At 40.6% G+C, this 12,660-nt stretch overlaps 1 protein-coding gene across 5 annotated transcripts in view; it reads left to right on the top strand.

Annotated features, from left to right (window-relative positions):
• HFM1 (helicase for meiosis 1) overlaps positions 1–12,137 on the top strand; it is a 51,473-nt gene extending 39,336 nt beyond the window's left edge. For 4 of the 5 annotated variants that reach the window (XM_083444808.1, XM_083444806.1, XM_083444807.1 and 1 more), the window contains exons 28-39: positions 153–310; positions 392–495; positions 1,697–1,849; positions 3,769–3,864; positions 5,562–5,680; positions 6,662–6,744; positions 6,880–6,977; positions 7,592–7,837; positions 8,695–8,785; positions 10,613–10,724; positions 11,152–11,291; positions 11,541–12,137. In XM_083444808.1, the coding sequence (XP_083300934.1) occupies positions 153–310; positions 392–495; positions 1,697–1,849; positions 3,769–3,864; positions 5,562–5,680; positions 6,662–6,744; positions 6,880–6,977; positions 7,592–7,837; positions 8,695–8,785; positions 10,613–10,724; positions 11,152–11,291; positions 11,541–11,604 (1,464 nt within the window). In that variant the 3' untranslated portion in view covers positions 11,605–12,137. The remainder of the gene's footprint in view (positions 1–152; positions 311–391; positions 496–1,696; positions 1,850–3,768; positions 3,865–5,561; positions 5,681–6,661; positions 6,745–6,879; positions 6,978–7,591; positions 7,838–8,694; positions 8,786–10,612; positions 10,725–11,151; positions 11,292–11,540) is intronic. The other variant, XM_083444809.1, reaches the window with a different exon arrangement.
• The last annotated feature ends 523 nt before the right edge of the window (positions 12,138–12,660 follow it).

Here is a 12,660-nt window from a genome sequence, read left to right as displayed (position 1 = left end):
GTGTGTCAGAGCCAAATGCCGGCGTTTACAACATTAAATCATACTTTAGCAGTATGTTTGAACCCAGCCAATATATACAAAGTAAAACTGTATTTCTACATTGAAATAGGTGAAAAGCTAGTATTATTTTAAAAATATGTATCTTTTTCAAGCTAACAAAATACAGCGAAGCCGTAGCTGAAATTCTAGTGACGGTCATATTAAAGAACTTTGAACAGCTACAGACAAAGAGAACTGCCCCAGATTTTCACTATGTGACCTTAATAATAGGAGATAATGATAATCAGGTGGTTTTTAAGCAAAAGATTACGTGAGTATACTCAAATCATTTTAAAACTTTAAAAAATTGCCCATTTGTGCATATTTAATATAGTATATTGATACTTTGCAGGGATTCCGCTTTGCTGAAAATTGGAAATTGGACTAAAAAGGTTGAAGTGAGAAGAGCTGTTAAGTCTGAAGAGCTTAGCATAAATCTAATCAGTTCTGAATATGGTAAGTTAATTTATGTGATGTAAGTCTTAAAACCAATTCTGTTCAAGTAAAACTGCATTCTATTTCTATAATATATTGCAAACTTAATGGATTGGATCCAGACTTAGCTCCCTTGACTTAAAATTGCATAACTATGATCTCCTTTTCTATCTGCTGCCTCGCTGACTGATGTAACAAGTAGGAAGCACACCACATTCATTTGACCTGTAGCTCCATTCAGGGGGTGGAACCATGGCTCAATGCTAAAACACATAAAGGTGTGGGAAGGTAAATTGCAGACGTCATGTTTGCATATTCAAAATCAGCTTCTGATCCAATGTTGTGCTGATTTTAACCTCTATATGATAAAACTCCAAAGCTGTCATGAGAATACTGGATTCAGTTTGTTTCCACCGCCTTAAATACCGCTTTGTGCAAGCTGTTTCAGTGATGTCTGCAGCATTTTCTGCTTGAAAAAGACTGTTCAGCTCACACCATAAATCAGAATTGTTGCAATTTTAGCATCTAACATGCCATATTTTAAAAAGTGAAAATGGACACGACAACTGAAATGGCCACAACTTTATTGATTTCAGATGTAGGGAGCTTTGGCATAGGCACTGGGCATGTATCCCTCTCAGCCCCCTGCTGGGGGTCTGAGGCATGACATAGTGTATTTGGGAAGGTGGGTCCATCGCAAAACACAGGTTTACGCAGCTGGCCCCCCAAATGCTAAGGGAAGCTCTATGGCCCGCTAGCCCTACGCAACTGACTCTTTGGACAGAGACTTCCCTCCAGACCCCTCTAAAGGGGTACCCTGTAATCGCCGCATCAGGATATGGAGTGGGATGAATCACCACTTCCCTCCCTACCCTAACTGGATGAAAGACTATAGGATTCTGCCCAAGACCTAAATCGCCAAAAATGGCACAGTGCCATGGAGTGAGTTGAAGGAAGCACCACGTCAGGCCACAATCGCCGCTCACACAGGAAGGAGGTAAGTGGCCATTATATTTAGATAAAAAATAAGCTGGTGAAGGAAAGACTCTGGAGAGTAGCTGTTGGTCTGACATCGGTCTCCTTTGCACTTGGGTCATAGCATTCTTTTGGTATTTTAATCTTTCAATTTATTAAGGGAGCAGAATTATATAAATACAGACATATTTGAAAACTCAATAAATCATTCACACACACATACATACATGTATATTTTCTGCAACAGTTGGACTAGATATCCAGAAAAAATTTAAGGCATTTTATCTTGGACCAAAGAGGTTTGGAAATCAAACAATGAGCGTACATGGAACATTAAAAAGTGAATGTTCATCCAATCAGACGTCCTCAGAAGGATCAGCAACAGCAGAAATCAGTAAAGGTAAGTGATAGTTCCGTACTAAATAACAGATCTGAGAGGCAGGGTTGGATACAGTTGCATATGTACTTGCTAGCAAATCCCAGTGCAGTCTTGCATAATGTGTGAATTTGTCCTGCCACAGGGACAAATTGGTCCCACACATCCCATCCCTTACCTGAAGCAGACTCCACTAGATTCCCGGGGGGGGGGGGGCAAGGAGATCACCAAGGATAAGTGACCAATCACTTATCTTGGCAATTGTACCTTGGCAATTTAAGCCTGCTCTGACCCAGGACCAGCCCACCCATGAGGCAAGGTGAAGCAACCACCTCAGGAGGCAGGATCCACAGGGACAACAGATCCTGATGTAGATCTTTATCCCCATCCCCCTTGTTTCTGACACGGGTCTTCACTTACTCCTTCCCTGGTGCGGAGGTGGGGGCCATTTTGTGGTTTGCCTCGGGTGCCAAAATGTCTTGAGCCAGCCCTAGCAAATGGAGGTGAGGGGTACACAGGAAGCCACTGTGTGTGGCAGTTGACATACCCTGGGTTTGCAAGAGGGTGCTTCCCCCTTTATACGATGAATAAACCCACCTGCTTTCACTGTTTAGTTGGCTGTTGATTTGAAGATCTTAGGTTATATTTCAATATATAAAACCATTCCACCAAAATGCTGGCTCCCAAGTCTTATTCAGGGATGTTGGGGCAAAGGCCTTATCTGCAGGGACTGATGCCCTGCTCCAAGTTTGCAGGAAACTAGAAACAATTGGGGGGGGCGGGGTGCAGTGCGTTTTTGATTGCTGCTTGGAGGCTCTGGGATGAGTTGACAAGAAGAAAAGCATCAAAAAAGAAATGTGAAGACCACACTTTAAGCAGGCATTGGGGGGTATATCTGGGAAAGTTTCTTTTTGTGTATAATTGCTGGATTTTTGTTGTTCTGTTTGTCGCTCCTTGGGTGGCGCTGTGGGTAAAACCTCAGCGCCTAGGACTTGCCGATCGTATGGTCGGCGATTCGAATCCCCGCGGCGGGGTGCGCTCCCGTTGCTCGGTCCCAGCGCCTGCCAACCTAGCAGTTCGAAAGCACCCCCGGGTGCAAGTAGATAAATAGGGACCGCTTACTAGCGGGAAGGTAAACGGCGTTTCCGTGTCCTGCGCTGGCTCGCCAGATGCAGCTTCGTCATGCTGGCCACGTGACTCGGAAGTGTATTTGGACAGCACTGGCCCCTGGCCTCTTAAGTGAGATGGGCGCACAACCCCAGAGTCGGACACGACTGGCCCGTACGGGCAGGGGTACCTTTACCTTTAAACATTTTAAATGGCATTTTACAATCTTTTGCTTTTAATTATTATAAGCCGAGCCCCATCTTTGTTTTAAGAGGTGGGGTTAAATTGATAAGTAAATGAAATAGACTTAAAGTAACATACTTAATGGCACCCCATTTCTGAATGTACTTGTTTGAAAGTACATCCTGTTAATTTTAAATGGCATTTATTTACAGGCAGTTGGGATTAGGAACAGCTTTTCCAGTGAAAGGCTCAATCACTGCAGTGGGACATTTATTGCCACTGAGTTGCGATAAATAGAATATTCATGCTCTATGGCTTTTATAGCTTTTCTTCAATGACATTAAACTTTAAAATAGTATAGGAGCAAATATTAAGGGTAGACTCACAATTCACTTTAAGTGATAGCAAACATGCAATATAGGTTAACTACCTCTGGAATTGCCTACCCTCTTAGGCAATTGACTGATGGGACAACCGACAATTGTCCATGATAAGTACATAACAACTGTTCTACATGTTCACGTTTTCAAATTATGTCTAATATCACTTGGATAATGTATGCTTTCAAAATCAAACAAGTTCCACCCCACTGCCCGTATGTCACCTAATGAACAACATAATCAATATTTTAAAATAGGTATTTATTACTTTAGGAGGCCCTCGTAGCCAAGGGAACCTCAGCATGAAGGACGGGAATAGGAAATGCAACCATCACTGCAAAAATAAGGAAATATGTGGACATGACTGCTGTAAGTTTCACCCATTTTTTGGCGACCTTTACCTGTGAAAGGGAGGAGCCAGCCTTTGATGTGAGCATTGAAATGTGCACTGCTCTGCACACATCTGAATACTTTTATGAGCCTAGAACGTGGGTTTGCTGGAGTTAATATCACATGTGGGGCTGCACACACAGGAAAGGATGTGGAGATTGTCTCACAAGTTCTTCTAGAACGAATGTCACTGCAAAACAAGGGATAGGGGTACAATGGATATGACATCATATGCAATTTATACTGCTTTTATAAAACGAATAACATTTTCTTTACAAAATATATGCCTTTGGTTTTTATAACATAAATATATATTAGAGTGATATTTATAGGGACTTCTGGAGAGTCGTTTCTCTTCTTCTTATCCCAGCATGAGCTATTCTGTGGTGGGGGTGAGGCTGTGTTGCTGACCCCAAATGCCGCTCATCACTGCGATTTACCCAAGAGTGGGAAGGACAAGAATGAGAACCTGGTGTGGTGCAAGTGCAGCGGCAGAGCCAATCTGATGCTCCCACTGCTGCAACCCGCCACTGAGGCAACACTGTGCTGAGCTTCCACTGCCTTGCCTTCCCCCTCTTGGTAAACTGCCGCAGTGCATGACATTGAGAAGGCAGGTCTGAAACACAGCCAGCCGCTACAGCCTAGCACTCAAAAGATCACTTGGTAAATTACTTCACCTTTGCTGCTGGGATTAAATTCACCGCAGAGCAGTCACAAAATCAAGAGCTGTCAACTGCCTACTGGGATAAAGAGCAGGAGGGCTCCTTTGTATCTTCAAGAAGCACTTCGGGACACATTCCTTTCCCATGGCTTCTGTAATTTGCTGTGACTTCAATGTTGGCACTGTATATAGAGGAGAGCGAGATCCCAGCAGTGAGCCCCACCCGCAATCAACATTTAGCCACAAGACTGTCTATACATCCTGTCCCCAAACTAGCCCTCTGTAGATGTTTTGGACTACAGAATAAATACATTAATGTACGACCATAGCAGAACGGTGATAATTCCTTAGATTGGATAATGCAGGTTTACTTAACTGGAAAGAAATAGGTTTCTTGACGAACATATAGGTCCAAGTGGCACATTTCCGTAATTAATGGTTTATTGTAGCCATGCTGAGTTGGACTGTTTTGCACCCGGCTCCCCACTTGCACATGGGAGAAATAAACAAAGATCCCTGGCTTAGCATTACACAGTAGTGGGTGGAGCAATGCTGCACACCAGGATGCTATGGGGGGGGGGGGCTCTGAAGACTCCAGTGGAACCAATATGGTACTCCTATCAGTGCCTCTTTAGTCCACCTGTGCAGCCCTGTCCTCACTTCCATTTAGTGTTTCCATCTGTACAGGTAACATAGATCTTGGTAATCAAAGACTATTAGCCAAATAAAAAATATGGGATGTACATTTATAGGAAACTTGGGTGTGAAATTACACAAGGGCACAACATGATTTACGAATGGCTTCCTGATACAGAAAATGCAGCAGAAGAATGCAACTTTGCTCTTTAGAAACAGAAAGGTTCAGTCTTGGTTGCTCAGATACAGAATTACCAAAGAATATTTTTAAATTTTTGTAACTTACCATGTTGTCTTCCTAAAGTTGTATGGGATAAAAATTTTAATTGAATGCAAATAGAAAGTAGACACAAAACATGTAGACTTATCTTTTTTCAAGGTAAAATTGGAGTTTCACAGAAATATGAGATGAGGAAAGATTCAAAGTTTTCTTCATATCTCACTGATTTGAGGAACAGAAACACAGAATCTGCCATTCCCCCAGCCAAACGATTAAAGGTGCACAGATGCGGAAATACTTTTGCTTTCACTTTGTTAACAGAATGTCTGTCTATTTCCAGTTAACATTTTTATTAGTAATATGGTTACTGCTGTCAAACATTTGCTACGAAATTGGCAGAGAGGAAAAGCTGTATGCCCAGAAATGATGAAAGACAATGGGTTAATGGGAACTATCCCAGCAAACTTCTTTGAAAGTAACTTTTATTGTAAAATGCAGTAAGACCTATTTTCAAGTAAGTTTTCTCAGATAATTTATAATCATTGGGATATATTTCCATGCAAAATTGATTTAGGATCAGGCTCTAAGACTGGAATAATTATTCATCATGGAACAGCTTAAAGATTGGAATGCAAGTGTCACACATTGTTTGGCTGCCTGATTTGGGTATGCAAGATTTGCAAATAAAGACGGTACACAATATATCTGTGTTAACATACTTTTATTAGAACTCAGTAGAATTAAAACTTGGACAGAGTGAAGACTTTTCGACCATATGTTAGCAACTTCAGGATGATTACCACCCCCTTTCTTCAGGTTTCAAAGCTGAATAGTTCTACCATTGTAGGACTGCCATTCATTCATCCTCCTTTGCAGAGTTACACATAGGAATGAGGAATTGCTCTCCCCTTCCTTGCAGGAGAATGACTTGGACAATTGATAACAGGGAATGAAATATGGTTAACAAACTATAGATTACAGCCAGCCCGGGCTTGTTGACATGCTTGCATAGTTCCAAGCTTCTGCTGACTAAATTTGTTCATTTAATTCGTTTTCTCCCCTAAAAAAAATTATACACCTTCTCAACCATATAAAAAACACCTCTCGTAAAGTGGGGAAAAATAATGTTGTTCATATATGACTTTCCTATTCCTGACAAGGTGTCAGAAGTATTCATTTTCTAGGTTTATTTGTACATACATAAACCAAACCCATGCTATCATATATGTCCATTGTAATGATCTCTCCCTGTATTTTAGATGCAGATGCCAAATAAATCTCAAAATGTGGATCTTAAACAATTTGCTTATACTCCTAAATCTTTGCTTCCAAGATTGCCAAGGTACTGTACTGCCATAAAAATAGTCTGTCACCCAGTTTACTTGTTCATTTTGATATCAACAATCACAATGTATATTTTCTATATAAATAAGATTTAATTTACTCCTTTCCTGTGATTTTGCCTGCTTTTATAAAGGTATGTACAACATTCAGGGTCCCCATTGCTGGAAGAAAGGAATGACCCTGTTCTCCAGGAAAGTTTACCACTGGAATCTGATGGTTCCAAAGAGGCTGGTAAGTTGTAAATGGATTCTAGGATTCAATCCAATGAAAGTTAAGCGTTTTAAAATACCAGAGGTTTCCAATGAAGAAATTATTTCAGTTGCAATCAATGTGACTTAAATGTCTTACCTTTGGCTGAAACTTCTCTGTTTTGTTTCGCTTTTCATTTTCTGACAGCTTGAGATTTCCTTGTAGCTTTTTCTTTTCGATGGGTGACATTTAGGTAATATTGGGATATCTTTGTCCTGGTTGTCAATTGGTTCCTAGCTCATTCTTGCTTTTGTAGAATTCTGAGACTAAATGATATATTTGATTATGCTAGAACTCTCTTGATTTCAAAGTCAGTCTCTTGATCATCCTTATGGTTTTGAATTTTTGGGATCAGTAGTTGGCAATAATTTTTGCAGCCTGTGTAATCCAAATGCAGTTTGAATATATTTTATAATGAGTATGGGATTAAGCAGCTCAGACCTAAAAAACATTCCTATTGCTGTGTACCTATTCCCTAAAATAGTGTTGACACATGCCTTCTTGTATAAATTTAACAAATTCTCTAGCTTTTTTTTAACCCTTTGTGAGAAATCATTTTACTCTTTCACCTGTATTTTTATTATGCTCAATTATAGGTTTCCTTGTAAGCAAGCAACCTGCAAGTTGGAATGAAAAGAGCTGTTGGACAATGCCTTCACATGAAAATTTCAAAGAATCTTCAATAAATAATAACTTGACTGATGCAGATAAAAGCAGCTCTTTGTTTTCAGAACCTTTCAGTGTAAACTTTGAGTTAGATGAGATTTGGGGCGATTACGATGACAGTAGCCTTGTGGACGCCAGCACATTTTGTACTGATATGGAGAAAACTAAGACTTCAGGTAAAGCAGCTGCATGTAACATACAGTTATGTATAAAATAACCGTTATCACTGCAGGCGTAGAATTCATATCATTGGCATCGGGGGGGGGGGAGTATCCAAGCCCACCCATACTATACAAAAGATACAAAGGGGTGCCAACTGGCTTTTGTTGGGGGGGAGAGAAAGAAAAGTGCAGAACATAGCTTTTGAAAGGTACCATAATTTGCTCGTGATATTCAAGATGAATGCCAGAACTTAAGCTGTAGTTCTTAGTCTGTATGACACTATAATAAATGGATGGGGGAGTGGTAAATTGATGCTACTTCCAAAGCTCTGTTGGCTTATGCCAGCCAGGGTAGGAGATGATGGGGAGCAGACTTACATTTCTTCCCTGCACAGTTTTTGACACTCATCTATTTGTTCCAATAGGAAAGAAATTTAGTTTTGCTAGCTCCAGATTGATGGCAAGGGGAGGGCTGGCTCAAGGGTTTCTCTGAACCCAGTGGATCCAAGCTCCCCTCTTGATTTAGGTCCATTTCAGGACTTGATGCTGGCCTCTGCAAGAAGCATCAGTGGTCGATCGCTCATTGAGATATCCACGAGTGTTATTTCAGTGGAGTGGTGGTCGGACTCCTGTATATGGGGTTTGGCGTTGCTTTGCCAGTTGCTGGTAATGCTTCCTCTTTTCATCTCTTGAATTTTTAGATAAAAATCCACGGGAAATTGGTCCCATTTTGTTTGCATAATATAACTGGAGAAGCAGCTTTGCATATCTGATTAATTTGCTTTTGTTTGGAGTAGTAAAAGCTTAAGATCGTGCTTCACTTATGTTTGCTTTCCACTTGAAAGTTGTTTTGGGTTGTTTTTATGTTTTAGAATCTTCTCATCTGGGATCTATAAATACATGCTTCCAGAACACCCGGAACCAAACCGCACAAAGCAAATCTCCTGGTGCACTTTTAAAAAGGTATGTGTAAGCCGGTGCCAATAGTGCATACACACAATCCAGTAGCAGCTGGCAGGGCCAAGTGGCATTGCTTACCTGGCTAAGGGAGGCAGGTTGGCGCCATCCGGGTGCAGTGGCAGAGCCAATCCTAATATATTTATCATTGCCTGCAAACTGTTACAAGAATTTTGGATTAAGGGCACTAAAATGGAAAACCCTGAATAATGAGGAAGCACATTTTTATTGATTCGGAAAACTTTGCAAAGTGATGCTGTGCAATAGTTTCTTATGAAATGTAGCTGTGTCTGTATAGTATGTTTCTTCTATTTTCTCAAATACATAGGTCTGGTCAATACATTTTTTTACTCCTTCTTGCTCCTAGTAAAAAGTCCTAACAGGGTAAAGCCTTTTAAGATTTGGAAAAGCCCAGATCCTAACAGGCGGGTCTGCCTTGTTTAAATCTACCTGATTCTGGAGAGACGGAAATGGACTCTGCAATGTGCGGAGTTCAATGATGGGAATGCTTTTAAATAGCAGTATATTATGCTGTTAAACCGAAGTGTCTTCAATGAAGAGAACACCAGCAGTCTTCACTCCAAACACAGCCCAAAGGGGAACAATTTGCTGACCTCCCTGAGGACAAAGACATGTTTCTGGGCTCTTGATCCTTAGACTGCAATTAAAATCAGCGATTCAGAGAGGAATCTGAATCCTGTTCTGCATTGGTGTGCCAGCTTCTCAAGGCTTCTCATTTGCCTGCATGCCTTCATTTGAAATGGACTCTACTGGAGGGCACTTAACAGTGCGAGGCTTGCCCTTAGTGGAGCAATGATGTGCTGGGTAGGACTGGTACTGGTTTTGGATACTCTGCTTCTGTCTCGATTTGCGCCCTTCTGTACAGCTGCCTAACCAAAGATACTCCTCAGGCCAATCTTTTGCCAACTCCACCTGATGTTCTGGACTGATCTTACAAGGCCTGGGCTCAGGAAACTTGATTGCTCCCATCTGGGAGGGCTTTCTGTTCAAGCCCTTTGCCAGCAGCCTGGCATATGAGTGAGAGTATTTAAAACACCTCAAGTAGGCCCAGTGAGTGCCAGTTCCCACAGTCACTTAAGGGGACTGCTGGTCATTGAGATTTGATACCTAAGCCCAGAATATGTGAATATGAGAGGAAAGCACCTTTCAGAACCAAACATTCCTAGAGCACGGACACCATTCTATATCTGGGGTGGCTAACCTGTGGCCTTCCAGATGTTGCTGGGCTACAGCTCCCACCATCCTTGACCAATGGCCATGGTGGCTGGGCTTCTAGCAACACCTGAAGGGGTTGGCCACAGGTTAGCCACCCCTGTTGTAGAGGATAATTGCTATGGAAAGGGCGTGTGGGTGTGGAACATTTCTGTACAGCTAGTTCTGTGCTTTAGAGAAAGATTCAGCATGCAAGTGTCCAGAGAGACATGAGAGGTACTTTTACAGGGCAACACATGGAACCTACCATGTAGGTTGCCCAGTCAACAGTGGTCTTACATTTATCTATTTCGGCTGAGCTGAGGACCAGCACATGCTGTTGTAGTCCATGAAAGCTGTATCTTCTCGGTGATCTGGGGCTCTTGTAAATAAGCTCTTTGCAGAAATGTCCTAAATATGGGTAAATATAAAAAGAATGTCTATGTTTTCTACATCTGCCCAGAATATGCATATTTTCTATGCTAAAAATAAAAGTGCCCTAAAAGAATGGCATGACTCATTTTACCAGTGTCTTGGCACACTTTTAAACTCTATAAACTCTCGTTTTCTGGTTTCATTTCCAAACATTTAATTTTGCTTTGGGTTCTTTTTCTTTTTTAGTTTTTCCATATTTAAGGAGAAACCTGATATCTGCCTGCCAAAATCCACCTCTCCGTCATTAACTCCACCATCAAGTGTGAAACCACTTGCTGAATATGGCAATAAAAATATTGTAAGTGAAAGTAGATATCTGATCATCTTGCTTTCTAATTATCTGCTCATTGTATGTATGTTGACATGCATATTTTGTGTGTGTCTGCTCAAAATGTTTTTTCTAGAGTAGCAAAACATCTCAGACCACCCTGGCTTTGACCCATGTTTGTACAGAGCAATATTCCAAATCAGTTTATCATGCTTCCAACAGACTAATGATAGTTGCTTGGTATCACTTGTTTGCTAGCACAAACACATTGTTACTTAAACCTAATCTTATATAGTCTTAAAAACTGTGCTTGTAAATTCTTTAACCTGGCATTCTGAAGAGTGCCCACAATAGGACAATAAATGTAGGTGATATTCCTTGTGTAAATTACACTTTTGGAATGATAGGGCCACTTGCTTTGAAATCCACATTTCTTCTTGTGATTTTTGCATTACAGTTGGGCTTTCGAGAAGAATATAACCTCTCACAAAAACCGAAACCTGTACGGTTGACTACAACCTCAGGTTCTTGCCAAGTTACTGGAAAGGAGGACTTTCTTATCAGTAAGAAGAAAATGACAGAAGAGGCTGACCGCAGGTAATGAAAATGATTTGTGAAGGTACTGTACTGCCCGAGCTTGGTCTGCATAATTGTATCTAGATAGATATTTCAGAAAGGTCATAAGATTGCAAGTAACTTTCCTGAGCTTTCTATGCAAATAATTGTATTCTAACACAACAGTTTGGTTTAATAGCACTATATATTGTGCAGCAGATAAAATAATCTGATCTTACAAGGTTTGGTATAGTAAACCGAAATGTTTCTTGGGTGCTTTCTTTTTACTAGGCAACAGCTTTCTGATGATGACGAAATTAAGCTTTACCTTGGAATATTTGATGGCATTTTCTAACACCAGTAAACAAAAGTACATTGCTGGTGATGAAGCATAAGCGCTCATTTTGAGGATGAGATCTTCAAATACCCAGTCTGGATTTTCTACTTTTGATGTATAGCACTTCATTAATAGTCAGTTTTGCTACATACAGTAATGACCAGAATACTATACGGTTTGCTTGCAGTATTTAATGTACAATGCATCTTTAATAGTTATTTAAATAACTTTGTTTACATGAGGTTTCTGTTCATAATATTGTAGAAGATAAAGCCCTTTGCAAGCCTTTTATTAAAGGGGATTGTTTTTGAGCCAAGCTATTTGTTTTGTTTCAAATTATACCGTCTTATTCTTGGAAATAAGATTATCCATATAATATGCATTTCCTAGGTAAATACATTTGTGAACAATGCCTGTGTTATCCCTGGAAAAAATATATTCTTGGTAGGGGTTTTTTTTTTTATTGGGCAGTTATTCGCATTAAACTGATTTTATAGTAACTATACATTATGTGAAACAATGAGTTTTTAAAATAAAATGGAATAAAGTTAGTTTGCAACCTCTGTTTTCTTTTAAGTGCTATAATCAGAATCTGTCCGTTCAGTGGATAGAAGGCATTTCAGTTCACAGAAAAAGTCTTCTAAGAGCAAAAGGGATCTTTCAGTGAGCAAAGCTCTCCTTCTGCGTGTGGAACAGAGCCTTTGGATTCAACCAAATGTGTTTGCCTTCCGAGAGCTCTGCAGAAATTGGGTCCAGGTTTCCAAAAGAAATTTCACCACGTAGAACTGGGTTCAGTAAACTGACAAGGTTAAATATAGAATCATAGGATTGCTGAGTTGGAAGAGATCCTGATGCTCATCTAGTACAACCCCATGCAATGCAGGAATATCAACTCAAGCATCCATGGCAGATAGCCATCCAACATCTGCTTTAAAACCTCCAATGAATGAGACCCCACCACCTTTCAAGGGAGTCCATTCCACTATCAAACAGCTCTTACTGTCAGAATGTTCATCCTGATGTTGTGTCGGAATCCCCTTTCTTGTAACTTCAGCCCATTGGTTTGGGTCCTAC

This window comes from Podarcis tiliguerta (genome assembly GCF_965153285.1).
Source record: "Podarcis tiliguerta genome assembly, chromosome: 6".
In the NCBI taxonomy this organism is placed as follows: domain Eukaryota; kingdom Metazoa; phylum Chordata; class Lepidosauria; order Squamata; family Lacertidae; genus Podarcis; species Podarcis tiliguerta.
The sequence above is the reverse complement of the archived record's forward strand: the minus strand, read 5'-3'. Positions and strand labels throughout refer to the sequence as shown.